Below are 19515 nucleotides of genomic sequence, written 5' to 3'. Positions count from 1 at the left end.
ACAGAAATTTATTTCTGACAGCTCTGGGGGCTGAAAGTGCAAGATCAAGGTGCCAGCAGATTCATTGTCTGGTGAGAGCCACCTTCTTGGTCCATAGGTAGCCGTCTTTTCCCTCTGTCCTCATAGGGAGCAGAGGCAAGGAAGCTCCCTGAGGCCTCTTTGACAAGGGCACTCATGCCATTCTTCAGTGCTCCACCATTCATGACCTAATTGCCTCCCAAAGGCCCCAATTTCTAATATCTCACTGGAGATTAGGTTTCAACGTAAGAATTTGGGGGGAACATAAACAGTACATAGCAGTGAACGTGCGCACACACACACACACACACACACACACACACAGATGCAGTATGTATGTTATTAAAAAAGAGTTAATGTTTTTCAGAAATACATACAGTATATAACAATCCCTTACCCTTTATATTTGCTATTGGCAGTTTGAGATTAGAAGTCTGAGTTTGTATTTATTTACTTTTATTTTTTTAAGTCATCTCAGCACCCAGTGTGGGGCTCAAACTCAGGACTCCCAAGATCAAGAGTTGCCTGACTGAGTCCACCAGGTGCCCCTGAAATCTGAGTGTTTATTAATAGAAAATGACCATGTTGCAAGCTATTAACGTCACTTGTGGATAATTCTAAACATTTTGAGGTGATGGATTTGGAAAACAGAAGAATTGTCAATGAAACAATATGAAGAAAATAATTTGTCATGTACAAATAAAAGGATTCATTTATATACTGAAAATTCTAGTAGTTTTTAGGGTCTGAACTTATTTTTGTAATAGTTTTTGATTTCTACATTGTAGAAGTAAGTAGGATGTACTTGTTCCTTAAAAGTTTTCAAATAGTTCAGGTGTATATAGAGTAGAAGTTTAAAGTTTCGTTCTCTAAAATTCAACACCATGTGTAACTATTTTTAACAGTTTGAGTTTTGGATATCTGTTCTGTATTTTTAAAACTTGAGAAAATACTTTTTAACTCTTAGTAACTTCTTTTTTTGGGGTTTACAGATATTAAAATGCATGCTGTGGTGAAAAAGTTATGCTTAATTGACAAGATAATTGAATATTTAAATGAATGTGTATGTCAGGATGGTGAGGTAAGACTGATATGTATGTATACATATTTTTACAGATTGGTATTTTTATTAATCAGATCTGAAGCTAAATTCATCTGTATTTGGATAAGTACTTGAAAATTAAATCCTGATTAATACCAAGTACCTTGTTTAGGTTTTCATTTCTAAGAGTGGGATCTCTATAAAGGAAAACTAATCTTAACTTTTTTAAAGATATGTAAGCAGAAGTATATACAAAGCTTATTTTCAGTAGAAAATAATTATTAAAATTTTTTTTTATAGTTTATTATTTTGAGAGAGCGAGCATGAGTGGGGGAAGGGCACAGAGAGAGGTGGAGAGAGAGAGGATCCCAAGCAGGCTCCGTTTTGTCAGCATGGAGCCCGATGTGGGGCTCGAACTGACGAACGAGGAGATCATGACCTGAGCTGAAGTCAGAGACTCAAGTGACTGAACCACGCAGGCACCCCGGAAAATAATTCTTAATATTTATTTGCATTTATGTTTGACACAATTTTGATGAAAAAGCATAAAATTTAGAGCAAGATTATAGTTGATTTTACCTCACCTTAGAATTGTTGATAATAAAATAACTGTGTTTTTTCCCTCCTGGCCAGGTTGTAGAGTGCTTGATCCAGCCGTGCCTCACGCTTTTGAGGAAGGTTCTTTGTGCTGACCCGGTCATGCGTGTGGCCCTCTCACAACAGTCTTCTCTCTTAACCCTGTTATTCAGAGGTGAGTAAAATAAGTTCTGCTAATAATGAGATCAGTCTTAAGCTTTAAGTGTTATTCTTTGAATGTAGGTAACATTTAGTTTCCATCTTGCTAACAGAATAACAACGTTTTTTAGTGAATAAGCTGCTAAAAATACTCCTCACAATGGAAAATGTTTCTTTTGTGGAAATTTCCTTGTACTCTTGTCACTGATTAGGTCTCAGAACTGAGAAAGGCTGAAGCCTCTGATTGTTCTTTGCACATTGATGTGGCTTTCATTTGGTGCTCACTTACTTGTTATCTATAGAGAGAGCTCTAGCTGCCGTCATTCCTGCCTTGTTCCAGTTCCTGTTCCCACAGTGTTAGTTTGCTTGTGCCTTTCCATCCTGACCTCCAGCGTGGCATCTGATGATGTCAATAAACTGACATTAAGAGTATACACCCAGGCCATGTGGAGTGGCAACCAGACCATCCTGAATGACTCTGAGCATGAATTTATTATATTTTATAAAGTATGATTTTTTTTAAACCCATTTTAATGTGTTTAGGTTGAAAAATTCCATGTAGTTTTGTTCTCTTTTTCTTCCTCCTGACCATTCTCAATAGAAAGCTTGGTAGCATTTTGTGCTATTTTCTTTCTTAGAAGTTCAGGCTACTGCTTTTAAATAATTCTAAAAGAGGCATCTTGATCAAATGTCTCAATATGCTTAACCTTGTTAATTATTGTAATATTTATGTTCAAAGTATTATTTGAATATAGATAAGATTGTAGTCATTTTGTTTTAGCATTTTCTTTTCTTCTAATGGCTTCTGCTTTCCAAGTGAAGGGGACACAGTTTATTTAATAATAGCATTGATCAAGGTCCAAACCAGGTGAAATTCTAAGTAGACTCAGAGTGTCTAGGCTCATACAGTCTTGAATAGTGTATACAATTTCACAAGTTTTACATAGATTGCTCTGAGGAAGAGTAGTAATTGTGGATCTTGAGTTTTCTTTAATCGTGTTATCTTCCTATTAACCTTATTCAGTAAAATTTAGTCCCTAGTTCACCTTTTCTTTTTTTTTCTTTTCAAACTTAATTCTTATTTTTATTTACTTTTTCATTTATAATTGTGATTTAAATTATTCAAGCATTCATGCACACTTACTAGATTCAAATACACTCTTCAAGGCAACATCATCTGTACCCTTTTAGTATTAACAATTATTCTATTTCATTGATGTTTGTGAGAACTACTTCAGTGAGTCTCAAAATGAATTACAACATCTCTTATAAATGGGTTTAGTTTCAGGGCAGAATTAGTTTTTTAACCAAGTACTCAACCAGGAAAATTCATTCCTCAGCAAACGTTTATCGAGTATATACTATGTGCGAGATACAATATTAGGCCTTGGGGATATGTTGATGAGTTTGGTAATTGGCCCTCTTGGAGCCTGTGGTGTAGTTGGAGACTTTGACAAATGCACAATACAGTGTAATACCACCTGTCATAGTAGAATTCCTGGTGCCAGAGGGAAGTGTTCCTGAGTTGATTGAGTGGTGGGAAAACATTGGAAAATGCTTCCAGGAAACGTGGATCTAAGTTGGAATTTCAGAAATGAATAGGAGTCCAATTAGAGAGGGCTGCTTTCCAGATAAAGGGAGCCATGGTTAGGTATGAGAGAGAATGGTGTATTTGAAATGGTGGTTGGTCAGGAATGACTGGATTTTGGAGGCACGAAGGGAAAATGAGATGAGGCACAGAGGGCAGTTCATGCAGGGCCTGGTAGGTCACAGTAGACAGCACTGAGAAGCCATTTAAGATTATTAAATGGAGAAGTATGTGTTTTAGAAAGATTATTCTACCTATAGAATAGATTAGATAGAATAGATAGATATAGATAGAATAGATTCTATCTATAGAATAGATTATTCTATCTATAGAATATTCTATCTATAGAATAGATGGAAAGGGAATAATAAATAATCTTTCAGACACATTGCTTTTAATTGTAAACTTTATGTCTTGAGAGAATCCTGTCTTGAATTTCAGAGTTAGAAGTTAATTTAGAACTCCTTTATTACACCATCTTACAGTGAGGAAATTGAGATCTAGAGTGATTTATCGACTTGGCCAAGGTCCTAACTAGATAATGGTGGAGGCAAGAGAAAACCGACACTTCCTTACCTTTGCTGTTTTGTTTTTGTTTTAAATATACGCAGCTTATACATCCTTATTGTAAAAGTTCAAATAGTATGGAACAGTACAAACTAAAATGCTAGAAGTTTCTAAAATTTTCTTTCAGTTTCCCCAAAGAAGAGTATGCTAGGTATTGTTTGGCATATACCATTTGGAATGATCTTTTCTATACACCCATGTTGTATTTTTTTTTTAATTTTTTTTTTTAACGTTTATTTATGTTTGAGACAGAGAGAGAGACAGAGCATGAACGGGGGAGGGTCAGAGAGAGGGAGACACAGAATCTGAAACAGGCTCCAGGCTCTGAGCTGTCAGCACAGAGCCCGACGCGGGGCTTGAACTCATGGGCCGCGAGATCATGACCTGAGCCGAAGTCGGCCGCTTAACCGACTGAGCCACCCAGGCGCCCCCATGTTTTGTATTTTTATGATATACTTAAGTATTGTGTTGCTTTTTTTCGAGTGAAAGTGTATCTTGAATATCTTTCCATGTTATTACATGTGAGACTGCCTTCTTAAAAACAAAACCAAAAAACTACACAGTGTTTCACAGTTTCAGTTTGCCCTATTAATATTAATATTTCTCCTGAATTTTTAACTATAACAGTAATCATATTTTATGATCATCTTCTGCATACTCTGTAATTGGAACTGCTGGGTCAAAGAGATTTTACAGGATATGGTTCAGTTCCCCTCCAGATCATTCCCACCGGTGGTGTTTAAAAGTGCCTGTTTTCCTCACAACCGTGCTTAACATCAAATATGTCTCATTTAAAAAATCTCTTTAATCTTATTGGCAAAAGTAATATCTCACTATTATTTTTTTGCTGTTCTTTTTTTTAACTTTTAGGGCAGGTGATTATCTTTTTGTGTATTTATTATATATCAAATTTCTTATTCTGTAAATTCCCTATTTTTCTGTTGTATTTAATTTCCTTTTAGTGACTGGTAGAGTTTCCCTTCTATAACAAATAGAAACTGGGCACCTGGGTGGCTCAGTTGGTCAAGCGTCCGACTTCGGCTCAGGTCACGATCTCACAGTTCGTGAGTTCGAGCCCCACATTGGGCTCTGTGCTGACAGCCTGGAGCCTGGAGCCTTCTTGGGATTCTGTGTCTCCCTCTCTCTCTGCCCCTCCCCTGCTCACATTCTCTCTCTCTCTCTCTCTCTCTCTCTCTCTCTCTCTCTCTCTCTCGAAAATAAACATTAAAAATTTAAACGAACAAAAAACAAATAGAAACCTTGTGCCTGATTTTATGTTAAGATTTTCTTCTAAGCTTTCTATCCTTTTGATGTATTTATTATTCTGTCTTCAGCCCTAAATATTTTATGAATGTATATAAAGCTTTTCTGTTATAGCAACTGAGCTTTTCATCATGCTCTATAAGGAGAGACTTCTCCACTTCCAAATTCATAATGCTAAATAGGCTTCTATTTTTTCTGTTAACGTGTTTATAGTGTTTAAAAAATGTAGATCTTTATCTAGAATTGATTTTGATATATAGAGTAAGATAGAGATCTAAATGTATTTTTTTCGTATTGTAGGTAGTTGTATTGCAATAATTTCTTATGTTTTTGGAAATATGATAGGTCATCCTATCCCCACTGTTATGGAGTGTATACTTTGTCATAAATTAAATTCTTACATGTATTTCTGTTTCTGTTCATTGCTAGTTTGTTTTAAACATTTATTTATTTTGAGAGGGAGACAGAGTGTGACTGGGGGAGGAGCAGAGAGAGGGGGAGACACAGAATCTGAAGCAGGCTCCAGGCTCCGAGCCCCATGCGGGGCTCGAACTCACAGACCGCGAGATCATGACCCGAGCTGAAGTCGGGCGCTCCACCGAGGGAGCCACCCAGGTGCCCCAGTTAGTTGCTATTTTTAGTCATGTCAATTACATGTTGCTATTTTCTTTTTCTTATAGTTAGGAAAAATGTCTTCTTTTGCAACTGATGTTTTGTTGCTACTTTCCTGGATTTGCTAGCTCTGTATTGTTGTTATTCCTGTATGATCCGTACCACCACCATACCAGTTGATTAGAATTTCATAGTTGTCAAGCACTGAGAAATCTTAACATTGAGGATGTTACAGCAGTGGAAACAGGCTTATTAATGCTAAAGGATTTGACCAGGACTCTTCAATTATGTCGTGGTGCTATCCTTATGTCTTGTTAGCTCAGAACAGTTTCCTTTACCATTATCTTGTTGTAATAAATAAGACACACAAATTAAAACAACACCAACACAAAGACAGTGTTTTGAAGTCGAATGTAAGTTCTATGATTATATGTTTGTAGAAAGGGCAGAAATGATCAAATAAGGAGATCTTTGAATGAGCAGGCTTTAGCTGGAGATAGAAGACTTGGCAAACCTTCCTAGAAGCTAGATCAGTTTGCTTCTTTGAGTAACTGAAAGTTACTCACACACAGTATGGAGTGAGTGGATCTGCAAGTGTGGTTCCTGGACCAGCCATGTGTGGGATTCACGGGCTCTAGCCCAAACCTGCAGAAGCAGAAACTCTGTTTTAACAAGCCCTCCAGATGATCCACATATGTTAGTGTATCTGGGTTAATGTTGCGTTTCTCAGAATGACATCTCTTCCCTTTGAGTTAAGATATTTTAAATTTGAAGTTCATTTTTCTAGAGGTAAAAATAGTTCATGAAGTTAATGCATCTTTATTTTTAGTTTCCCTGATATTTCATGAAGATCGTACTGTTGTGACTGAAGTCGGAGCATTATTTTGTCTTCTCTTATTTGATGAAGTATCAAGAATGGATATGTGGTGAGCTATGAGAATTTTAAAAGTTTTTTTACTCTTTTTTAAAAATTTTATTTAAAATGTTTATTTATTTTTGAGAGAGAGACAGAGCGTGAGCAGGGAGGGGCAGAGAGAGGGAGACACAGAATCCAAGGCAGGCTCCAGGCTCTGAACCGTCAGCACAGAGCCCGACGCGGGGCTCAAACTCATGAACTGTGAAATCATGACCTTAGCCGAAGTTGGACGCTTAACGGACTGAGCCACCTAGGCGCCCTAAAAGTTTTTTACTCAATTTTAAAGTTTCTGATGCAGTCATAGCAATGCATGGAAATTTCTGAATTATGAAGCTTATGCTTCCCATTTTGGTTTGAGCAAGCAGTATCAAAAAGCCCATTGGCTCAAGCATAAGAGACTCTTAAAAAATGAGAACAAACTGAGGGCTGATAGGGGGTAGGAGGGAGGGGAGGGTGGATGATGGGTATCGAAGAGGGCATCTTTTGGGATGAGCACTGGGTGTTGTATGGAAACCAGTTTGACAGTAAATTTCATATATTTAAAACAACAACAACAACAACAAAAAAAGCCCATTGGCTCAAAAAGTCCCCTGAACTCTTATTTTTTAACTACTGACCATAAAATTTAAAAACTACTGCAGTGATTTTTGCCAATACCTTTTTTAGTGTATACTTTCAATTTCATGTGTTTTTTCTTTAGTATTTTATTAAAAAGCTTTTGGGAAGATGTTAAGATGATAATATATCTGATTAGCACTGACCTTGAGCAGGATCAAGTGGGAGGGGCTCAGATTGACCTGCCAGTGCAGTGCCCACGTTACATGAATCATTTATTGTACGACTTCCTGAAGAAAAGCATCATTTACTCTTCAGAAGCAAATCCAGGTGGTAGCAAACAGGGACTAACTCTACAAATGATAGAACCAGTTGCAACTCTTGATTGGAGTTTCAGTCGAGGAGCAAATTATATTTGTCAGATGAAACCATGGTTTACTCAGTTGTTTCTTTCCTTTTGTGTGTGTGTGTGTGTGTGTGTGTGTGTGTGTGTGTGTGTGTGTGTGTTTAATGAACTAGGTCTATTAATCCTTCTGATAAACCTTCTTCACCACCAGTCTTCAGTTTGCCTGTTTCAGTTTTTAGAAGGTAAGTGATTTATTTTTTTAATTTTTTTGAAGGTAAAATGTTATAGAAAGGGAAACCAAAATCTATAAGTTGTCACGGTTTTCATCTGGTATTTAAATCACATGATTTGTAGTGTTTTAATGTTCCCTTACAGTGGTGCTTTGGAGAGTTCAGTAAACACACGTTCTCATCACCAGCACTCCAAATCTGGATGTGGTTCAGATGTTCAGAGAGGTTGAAAGGACTATCCAGTGAACAAATGTGCTCACTCTCCAGTCTAGATTCAGCAGTTGTTAACACACAGGCTTAGTTGCTTTTCTGTCTCCCTCAGTGTGTTTATTTATTTATATGTAATTTTTCCTCTGATGCATTTGAAAATAAGTTTCAGACATAATTTTACTTCGTTTCTAATTATTCCACCATGTACCTCGTTAAATTAAGAGCATTCTTCTACGTAACCACTATATTATACATAATCACATCTAAGAAAATTAAAAAATAATTCTGTGACATGATCCAATTTCTCCAAAATGGTAGTTACCTCTTAGAGGAGGGCAAAGAGAGTAATTGACAAGAAAAGGGAACAAAGAGACTTTCTAAAGGGATGAAAATGTTCTGTATTTTATTCTGAGTGGTGGCCATATAAATGAATACAAACGGAAGAATTCATCAAGCTATATATATAGACTGAAAATCTGTGTATTTTAAAGATAAGTAAATATGTCTTAATAAAACTATGATTAATTTAAAAATAACATTCCATAGTTTGGTAGATATTATTACCTATAGTATAATCACTTTCACTGCTGTATGATATTCTACTGTTAATTTGCCACAACTTATTCATTCTCCGGTCACAAGGCATTTGGATTGATTCTGGGGTTTTGTTCCTGTATCCACTCCTGTAAACATGTATGTTTCCTGGGATAGTACACAAGAGTTCTTTTTAGATATATTCTTAAAAGAGTCAAATTCCTTGTTTGTAGACATCACCCACTCTTTATGGTCTTTAGATTTGGCTAAGTCATCAAACTGAGAGAGCTACAGTAGGTCATGCTTGGAATGAGATTGCATGTGTCGTTGCCGGGACCTGTCTTGGCTTAGAAGACCTGTGTGCTAATAGGAGATACGGTGTCTGGTTAAGTGTGCCGTAGGCATAATTTCCAGGGCCCCACGAGACGTGTCACTTGCAAGAGCCACAGCACTCAGGGGTGCTCAGAGGTCTGGCTTCCCATTATGCATTCATAGTTTATTCCCATACTTCCCAGCCCAGGTGTGGGAATCACTTTTACTATAAGCAAAAAAAGCAGCTTAGTAATATTATTGACATTCCATATCTATTTGGTTATCTTAGCTCAAGATAAAATTCATCCATAGAGAAGAAGAAAGGGTTTTCTTATGCCTTTACTCACAGTAATTTTGTTATTTTAAAACGTGTTGCCCCTCTGGTAGATGTGGTTTTTCAAACTGGTTGTGATGCATTAACTACTTGTGCCTTTTATTCCTTTCTTCCTTCTGTGTTCTTTAGGCTTAATTTGCAGTTTGTTTTCTAACTTACTAAAGAAGTCCCCATTGGTTGATTGCCTTGCCTTTTTTTTGTTCGGTGCAAGTCCTTTCATTTGAGCTCTGTGCCCTTCCGGCAGGCCCTATGAGTCTGTTAGTGTTTTCTTGCATTCTGGCACAGAGAGATGTCCAAGAATCACCTTTCATTTCCCTCTCTCAGACCTGGTGTTAGCCATTTGTCTAAGGAATCTTGGTTGCTTTTGTGGAAAATTTCAATTTTTCACAAATATTTTCTTAGATTATTCAGCCTCATTTGTACGTAGAACTCACTCTTAGCTTGTTTTTTGAGAAGTATGAAATGAAAAAGCACAGTAAAGGTTCCCCTTAGAAATCTTACCCAATTGTATTTATCTAATGTTAGTCACAACTTTGTGAATTAGGGGTTTGGTATATGTATTTTAGGAAAACTATTTTTTAACATCTGAACATGCTAGTCCTTGCTGTCCTGTTAAATGCTGTTAAATTAGCTTGGACTGGTTTAAGACATCTTGCTATTGAGTCTGTTCTTATATCTAAAATATTTCTGGGTCCTCTTGGTGACACATAGTGATTGGGTTTATTGGTGATACAGCTACGTTCTCAAGTGAAAATATTAAGTTGTGATTTTTGTCATTCAGTGACTGCTGTGAACATAAGGCAATTCATTTAGCCTCTTTAAAACTCATTTTGATCATCTGCAAAATGGGTGTCACTGCCATGCCATGTAACTGAACGAATGATAAATAATATACAGTGCTTGGTATAAAGTAGACACTCATGTTCTAGCTGCAGCATTTTGTGTGGCTCACTGTAGCCACAGGCCTTGACTTGAGAGGGCATTAGTTATCTCTGCAAACAACTCTCATACAACACAGAATCAGGTAAGTCTTCAGGAGAGACTTTGGAAGGTGTTTTTGGGAATTTAGAGGATGGCAAAAGAATAATTGGAATACTATAGACAGCATGCTAACTGTTCAAACTAGGGGCCGTGAGAGCGAGCTCCGTATTATTGGGAGACATAGAGGGAGCCGGCATTTGTAGCTCACCTGTGTTAGTAGTGTTTAAGAATTTCAAAGTTTGTAACTGTTTGTATACATTTTCTTTAGGTATCATCTACCAGTGCATGTAGTTGGCCACCATGCTGTGAGTCCTTACTCCATAGTTTTGCCATTATCTGCTGATTGTTTGGCCTTGAAGCCGGTCTCAGACATGCTGAGAATAGCTTGGAACTTGTCCTGGTATCATGGGAGTGAAAATCTTTTGAAGCAAATGAATTCCGAACCTAAAACCAAAGAGTAAGCTGTTACATTTAGTTGAAAAAGCATTCATTTTTAATTAAATAAAAAAAATTTTTTTAATGTTTGTTTATTTTTGAGAAAGAGAGAGAGAGTGAGCTAGAAATACAGAGTGCGAGCCAGGGAGGGGCAGGGAGAGAAGGAGACACAGAGTCCCAAGCAGGCTCCAGGCTCCGAGCTGTCAGCATAGAGCCTGACGCAGGACTCAAACTCAAGAACCGTGAGATCGTGACCTGAACCAAAGTCAGACACTTAACTGACTGAGCCACCCCCAGGCATCCCCATATTTAACTAATTACAAGTAACTAGTTAGGTTTTCTTTTTCTTTTAGGGCAAGTGGCTTTTTTACTTACTATCATCTGATTCTGCTTTTTCACTGAAGATTGTAATTTTTACTCTGTTTTGAAGATTACATGTGTTCATTACTTTTTAAAAACCATCACACAAGGAAATTTAAAAAGTACGTGCTCTGTGCTGTTTTAGAGATTATAGAAAGTTTGGTTAATTAATGGATATAAGTCACTAGGAAAAGTCCTCTGGTTTAGAGTAAAAGTTCAGTATGTATATGTATAAATGTTGTTACCATTATTGTGATGAAGATTACTTTGAATATCCTGATATTCTGATCTGTCAGGACTTTCTTATTTGCATGAAAATTATATTTCTGTAAGCAGGAAAATGTCAATAGAAACAGGATGCTAGTGTAAAACTCTAATATTGACAGATATATATATCAGATTTTCTTTTGGCTATGAGTCAGCCTTTAAAATGGAGATAATATAGGGGCGCCTGGGTGTCTCTGTCAGTTAGGTGTCCGACTTTGGCTTGGGTCATGATCTCACGGTCCATGAGTTCCAGCCCCGCGTCGGGCTCTGTTCTGACAGCTTGGATCCTGGAGCTTGCTTTGGATTCTGTGTCTCCATCTCTCTCTCTCTCTCTCTCTCTCTCTCTCTCTCTCTCTGCTCTTTCTCTGCTCGCACTCTGTCTCTGTGTCTCTCAGAAATAAATAAAACGTTAAAAACAAAAAAAACTTGGGGCGCCTGGGTGGCGCAGTCGGTTAAGCGTCCGACTTCAGCCAGGTCACGATCTCGCGGTCCGTGAGTTCGAGCCCCGCGTCGGGCTCTGGGCTGATGGCTCAGAGCCTGGAGCCTGTTTCCGACTCTGTGTCTCCCTCTCTCTCTGCCCCTCCCCCGTTCATGCTCTGTCTCTCTCTGTCCCAAAAATAAATAAACGTTGAAAAAAAAAAATTTAAAAAAAAAAAAAAAACTTAAAAAAGTAAAATGAAGATAATATGGAATTTTTTTGGAGAGAGTTTATAATAAACATAAATGTGAGCTTTTACTTAAATAGCCTTATGTTGCTCTTCCTCTGTTTCTGTTTATTTAGGTGTTCAGACACGTTGAAACTATCCACAGAGGATACCCTTGCTCTGAAGGTGACGCACACAGCTAGTGGCCTGAGGGACTGTCTCCATTCCGTGGTCGAGGCTGCAGCCCACAGGGAAGTGAGGGCTGCCATCACAAGAATGAGTTTTTATCTTCTGAATGACAGATTGTCTTTAAAGAGCGGCACCGGCCCCTGTGGGCTGACCTTGAAGTCCTTGGCCTGGCACACTACACTGAACAGGTCAGTGCATACAGCTCAAGGCCGCCAGTTTTGAAGGCCGGGAATGAGTTGTTTTTGGGTTTATCTCCACATCTTTGAAGATAAGAGCACACATTCTTCTCGTTACTGTCATTAGAGATATGTTTTTTCTGTAAGAAAGACTCTGTGATTTTTATTATCTGTAATAAATGTCTAACAGTAGCAAAAGAGAAAAATTTCCTGAATCACTGCCTTTTGGAACTAATAATAAACAACACAGTTTTTATATCCTATCATAGAACATTTTGCCATCTTACAAAAGTAGACGATTAGGATAGACCTGGATGAACAAAGTGAATGTTCTGTTCACATTGTAAAAGAGCCGAGACATCAGCGATTGATTAATAGGTTTGGGACACCTGCCGTGGGCTGTTTTGTTTTGTTTTGCTTTTGTTTTGTTCTTAAGAAAATTACCTCATTTTTCTTTTTACTCTGAATTTCATGAAGTTGATTGCCATGTGGCGATCCTTTAGTAGTTATTGGGAAGGCTCTAGCTTATAAATTTAACATGTTTAACTGGTAGCAGATGGCTGCATTTGAAACAAGTAAGACTGACAAGCAGCCATTGCCAGCAGTTTTACATTTTAATCTTCTTGTGGATTTAGTCTCAGATGTATAACTTTCTATTAAACATAACATGTGCCATTTGCAAAATGCGAGGTTAAATGAATTTCCGAAATGTGAACTCGAAATGTATCTCTCACAATTCAGAGGTCTAATTCGCCTTTTCCAGTGGGGTGCTGGGATCAGCCAGTACCTCTGTGAGAGAGCTGGCAGCTGAATTTCAGGATTCTTGTAAGTTAGTTGTTAAAACACAACCATTCTTAAAAACGAAATTGTATAAATTTACAGTTAAATGTATTATAAGAAGAGTGGAGGTGATGTCATCACTTCCTGATTATTTTACAACCTTTTGCTGATACTTGTGGTCATGCAGTTGTTCCTATCTGTTGTATCTGTGCTGTGGAAATGCTGTGTGCTGGTGTGCGTCTCTCCACAAAGGCGTGATGTGTTGGTGGCTTGCATTCAGCCACGGGGAAAGATTTCCACTCTGGGAATTGGCGAACACAGCAAATCATCCCATTCCTTACCTGGTTGTTAAGTATTTGTCAGCACACCACTTACTGTAAAGAGCTAGAAACCATGAAAATTGTCTGTTTGTATTGTAGGTTTCTACAAGTGCTTCCTGCTTGCACTGAAGATGAGAAACTGCTAATAGACATCATACATTTTTTAAATAAGTTATTAAAGGAACAAAGGAAAAACTCATCAGTAGAACTTCTAAACTGGCTTCTAGAATTACTTCTTAGACACGTAAGTGTTTTTAAGGAATTGAATTTTAGGTTTGACAAATGATTTATTTGTAAAAATTAGTAATGCTATGTAACCAAAAAGTGTGATTTTTTTTATAGCCCATGTTTTTAGTAAAGTATTTCCTTAAAACTTTGGAGTAGGGAAGATTTTCTCCAAGAAGAGACATAATTTTGAACTTATAAAGAAGGAAATCTGTAAATATGACTGCATAAAAATGACATGGCAGTGAATAAGACAGAAACCCTGTCCTCATGGAACACATTCTAGTAGAGTGGAGTGGACAGAAAACAAAGATATTCTGCAGGGGCAACAGTAAGTGTGGTGAGGAAACATAAAATAGGATAAGAGGGCAGAGGTAGGCAGGAGTGGAGATGCTCCATTAGATCCGACGGTCAGAGAAGGCTCCCCCTGTGACTAACATTTGGCCAGAGCACTGAGTTAACTGTCACAGTCAGCCATATAGGTATCTCAGGGAAGAGCATTCTGGCAAGAGAGGAAAAGAAATGCAAAGGCACTTAGTTGTCAGGGCCATGTTTGAAAGGCAACCAGAGGTCAATGTGGCTGCAACAGGATGAATGAAGAATGGTGGTAGGAGATGAGATCAGAAGCATGTTCAGACTCAAGCTCGAATAGAGCTTGGTAGGCTGAGGAGCTTAACCTAAATGAACAAGGAAGCTGGTGGTGGATTTTGAGTGGAAGAGTAACATGATGTGATTTAAATTTGAGAAGATCATAGTAGCAGCTGTCTCCAGAACCGTAGGTGGCATGATGGAAGCTGGGAGGCTGACACTAACCCAGAGGAGGGATGGTAGCGGCTTAGAGTGGTAACGGGGCCATTGGTGGAGAGGGCACTGACGCTCACTCGCTCGCTCTCTCATACACACACACACACACACACACACACACACACACACACACACACCCCTGTAGGACTGTGACTAAATGTGGAAATTATGGCCATGGAGTGCTATTTAAATATTATAAAAGATGAAAAGCAGAAATAACTAACAAAAGCTAGGAGATGAAAGGGGTAGATCAGGTAGGAGCATAAAATAAGTCCAAAATATCATAAACAAGGTTCTATATATACATGACTCTTTGATGGGATTTTGTATTGTGTTCTTTGATATACCTGTGTTATCTGAAGAACTACATTTTAAAATTATTGCAAGTTTTTTTTTTTTTTTTTAATGTTTATTTAGGGGCGCCTGGGTGGCTCAGTCGGTGGAGTGACCAACTTCAGCTCAGGTCATGATCTCACGGTTTGTGAGTTTGAGCCCTGCATCGGTCTCTGTGCTGACAGCTCAGAGCCTGGAGCCTGCTTCTGATTCTGTGTCTCCCTCTCTTTCTGCCCCTCTCCCACTCATGCTTTGTCTATCTCTGTCTCAGAGATAAATAAACATTAAAAAAAACAATAAAAATGTTTATTTATTTTAAGAGAGAGAAAGAGTGAGTGAGCATGAGCGGGGTAGGGGCAGAGAGAGAATGAGAGAGAGAATCCTAAGCAGGCTCTGCACTGTCAACCCAGAGTCCCATGCAGGGCTCCATCCCACAAACTGTGAGATCATGACCCAAACTGAAATCAAGAGTTGGATGCTCAACCAACTAAGCCACCCAGGTGCCCCACAAAGTTTTCTTTAATAAACTTTATTTTTAGTATTTTTGTTTTGGCCATTTTTTCTTTCAGATTACCTTTATTTTCAATTTGTGTAACTTATGACAGAACAGTTGTCCAGTGGGAGGGCATTAGTTTTGTTGGCTTCTGTATGAATGGCAAGAAATACTTTAAACACAGTTAAAAAGACATGATAAACAGAAAGATATTTCTAATACAAATGAGAGATGACGGACTAATTCCAGCATCTTAAAGTGCTTAATTGATAAGTGAACCTTAATAATATGATTGAACTCCTAGAGAACATAGACTTACAAATTTTGCTCTCCTGTTGTGTTCTCGAGAATGATTTCAGAGCACCATATTTATTGTACTTTTATATTCTTTAATCGCTTAATTGTTAAAAATATTAAAGTATTTGGAGGAAGTTATTTTATGACCATTTTTAATAAAGCAAAACAGTAAAACCTTATGTCATTATAGTTCCTCTTTCAGCTTTTAGGCATGCTTAAATATTTTAGAGATTGGATATTAAAATATTATTAGAAGAATCTCTATGAAGCTTTTCCTCTAAGGTTTTTTATAAATTGATTTTTGATCTATAAATTTTTTATAACTTCATAATCTTTTTACACTTTTTAAAGGAGAATAACTTCTAAAACAATCTCCTCCTTAGGTTGAAGTTCTTATATTCTGGGAGTTAGGATTGCTTTGGGTTGTGAAAATAGTAGTTATGGTGGGCTTGGGTTTAGCTTCTTTTCCTGAAACTCTATGCAGTAATTAACGTTTGTTTACTAGACTGTGTACATGGTATGTACAGTGGAAAAATCACTATTCATGCCTATTAAAATATATTTACTAAATTAACTGTAACTAGAGAGTTAAAACTTAATATTTAGGGGTACCTGGGTGGCTCGTTGGTGAAGTGGCTGACTTTGGGGCTCTCAGGTCATGATCTCATGGTTCGTGGGTTCAAGCCCTGCGTCGGGCTCTGTGCTGACAGCTCAGAGCCTGGAACCTGCTTCGGATTCTGTCTCTCCCTCTCTCTCTGCCCCTCCCCCACTTGTGCTCTGTCAAAAATAAGTAAGCAAAGTGTGAGCAAAATGGACTTAAGAATCCACTATCAAGACAGCTTGCTCTCTGTCATGCTACAAGGATTAAATTATTAAGTGTTATGTAAAGACGAATGTTCAGAATAAGAGAAGCCTGAAAATGGAAAGTCAAATGCCTTTTAAAGTTTTTCATTTAAAGTGGGTAAAGTAAGTGAGAGATGATTTAAGGTGAGTAAAGTAGCATTTCCAAAGGAATTGTTTTGAATGTATGGACATAACATGAAGAGGTATGCAAAAGCAGTGGCAGAAATTGGTAACATCAGGCAGAATACTTGAGGACTTGGTCAGGCAGAAGGATGTGAACAGGAAGTATAAAGAAAATCAGCTAATTAACTGAGGACGATTGAGAACCTTTCTCTTGTGAAAAATCGTCTGTGTGTTTTATCAAAACATTTATTTATTACAAACATTTTAGGCACTTTAGGAATTTATGACATTACTAATTTACACTTTAATGTAATGATAATTTGGTTAATGTATAAAATAACCTAGAAGTGCTGAGTTTGAATACTTTTCTTTTCAGAATGCATTTCTTTTTTGAATTTAAATCCAAGTTAGTTAACAGATAGTGTAAGAATGGTTTTAGGAATATAATTTAGTGATTAATCACTTACATCTAACACCTGGTGCTCATCCCAACAAGTGTCCTCAGTGCCCGTCATCCATTTAGCCCATCCCCCGACCCACCTCCCCTCCAGCAGCCCTCAGTTTGTTCTCTGTAGTTAAGAGTCTCTTATGGTTTGTCACCCTCTGTTTTCATCTTACTTTTGCTTCCCTTCCCCTGTGTTCATCTGTTTTGTTTCTTAAATTCCACATATGAGTGAAATCATATGATATTTGTCTTTCTCTTATTTAAGCAAAATAAGAGAATTATTATAAGAATTATAATAATATAAGAATTAGCATAATACACTCTAGTTTCATCCAATTGTTGCAAATCACAAGATTTCATTCTTTTTGATCGCGGAGTAATTAAATTTATATTTTTTGAAAGTTTAATTTTAGAGAGAGAGAGAGCAGAATGCACTTTTTTGATGGAAGTTCATAAAAGTGGAGCCATAATTCTTTAGTGGGGAGGCTATCAGTGCTATACAGCATATGGCTGTCTTTGTTGGCTAACTTTCACAGGCTCATGTGCGCTCAGACTTCATGGAGGACATTGCACATCCCATTGTTGTAGGCTGCTGATGGATGGTAAAGTGGATGTGATGAACGGTAAAGAAAATGAACCATCCTTGTAGAAGCCGTTGCTTTTTGGAGGTCACAGTGACAAAGTTATGACCCACGAAGCTGGTTTAAAATTAGGATTGAACCCTGATGTCTAAAGACAAAACCTTCAGGTGTGATTAAGCACTTGAGATCAGTAGGCATCAGTAGAGACTTCTCTTTATTGTACATGAAAAACAGTAATTCATCCTATGTTTTAGAAGTGATGTTGCTGAGGTTTACTGAATCTTAATATTAACATGTAAATCAAAGATGTGTTCTAAAGGGAAAAAGTCTCGGCAATTGCAAGCAGAAACAAATTATTAACAGATTGAGGTTTTAGGGAAGAACCTTAGTTTTAACATCCTTTATGCATCCTGTACAATATATTAACCTACTAGTCAGTAGTTTCTACTTAATTTTTATTTGTATATCAGGATTAATAATTCCTGATAGTAAAATTATATTTTACCAAGATGGAATTTGCATTAAAAACAGCTTGTTGGGGCATGTGGGATGGCTCAGTCAGTTGAGTGCCTGACTTCAGCTCAGGTCACCATCTCACGGTTCTTGAGTTTGAGCCCCACGTCGGGCTCTGTGGTGACTGTTCAGAGCCTGGAGCCTGCTTCAGATCCTGCATCTCCCTCTCTTTCTGCCCCTTCCCCACTTGTCCTCTGTCTGTCTGTCTTTCTCTCTCTCTCTCTCTCAAAAATAAATAAATATTAGGGTGCCTGAGTGGCTCAGTTGCTTGAGCGTCCAACTTAGGCTCAGGTCATGATCTCGTGGTTGTGAGTTCGAGCCCCGTATCGGGCTCTGTGCTGACAGCTCAGGGCCTGGAGCCTGCTTCGGAGTCTGTGTCTCCCCCTGTCTCTGCTCTTCCCGTGTTCATACTCTGTCTCTCTCTCTCTCAAAAATAAATAAACATTAAAAAGAATAAAAAATTTAAAAAATACTTAAAAAAACCCAGCTTTTATCATCCTCAATGGGGCAAAACTGAGAGCTTTCCCCCTGAGATCAGGAACATGACAGGGATGTCTACTCTCACCACTGTTGTTTAACATAGTGTTGGAAGTTCTAGCATCAGCAGTCAGACAACAAAAGGGAATCAAAGGCATCAAAATTGGCAAAGATGAAGTCAATCTTTCACTTTTTGCAGATGACATGATATTATTCATGGAAAACCCGATAGACTCCATCAAAAGTCTGCTAGAACTGATACATGAATTCAGCAAAGTTGCAGGATACAAAATCAATGTACAGAAATCAGTTGCATTCTTATACACTAATAATGAAACAACAGAAAGACAAATAAAGAAACTGATCCCATTCACAATTGCACCAAGAAGCATAAAATACCTAGGAATAAACCTAACCAAAGATGTAAAAGATCTGTAGGCTGAAAACTATAGAAACCTTTTGAAGGAAATTAAAGAAGATACAAGGAAATGGAAAAACATTCCATGCTGATGGATTGGAAGAATAAATATTATTAAAATGGCAATACTACCCAAAGCTATCTACACATTCAATGCAATCCCAATCAAAATTGCACCAGCATTCTTCTCCGAGCTAGAACAAACAATCCTAAAATTTGTATGGAACCACAAAAGACTCTGAATAGCCAAAGTAATATTGAAGAAGACCAAAGTGGGAGGCATCACAATCCCCAACTTTAGCCTCTACTACAAAGCTGTAATCACCAAGACAGCATGGTATTGGCACAAAAACAGACACCTAGACCAATGGAATAGAATAGAGACTCCAGAACTGGACTTACAAATGTATGGCCAACTAATCTTTGACAAAGCAGGAAAGAATATGCAATGGAAAAAAGACAGTCACTTTAACAAATGGTGCTGTAAGAACTGGACAGCAACATGCAGAAGGATGAAACTAGACCACTTTCTTACACCATTCACAAAAA

At 37.7% G+C, this 19515-nt stretch overlaps 1 protein-coding gene across 5 annotated transcripts in view; it reads left to right on the top strand.

Moving 5' to 3' along the window:
* Positions 1-19515, top strand: part of RTTN (rotatin) — a 163872-nt gene that overhangs the window by 54045 nt on the left and 90312 nt on the right. For 4 of the 5 annotated variants that reach the window (XM_086683207.1, XM_025931071.2, XM_086683210.1 and 1 more), the window contains 7 exons: positions 1011-1099; positions 1694-1811; positions 6655-6751; positions 7816-7884; positions 10512-10700; positions 12087-12326; positions 13514-13658. In XM_086683207.1, coding sequence (XP_086539333.1) covers positions 1011-1099; positions 1694-1811; positions 6655-6751; positions 7816-7884; positions 10512-10700; positions 12087-12326; positions 13514-13658 — 947 coding nt within the window. The remainder of the gene's footprint in view (positions 1-1010; positions 1100-1693; positions 1812-6654; positions 6752-7815; positions 7885-10511; positions 10701-12086; positions 12327-13513; positions 13659-19515) is intronic. The other variant, XM_086683208.1, reaches the window with a different exon arrangement.

Source organism: Puma concolor, chromosome D3 (assembly GCF_028749965.1).
Source record: "Puma concolor isolate L17-30 chromosome D3, mPumCon1.1.hap2, whole genome shotgun sequence".
NCBI lineage: Eukaryota > Metazoa > Chordata > Mammalia > Carnivora > Felidae > Puma > Puma concolor.
This window is presented reverse-complemented; position numbering and strand designations above follow the sequence as displayed.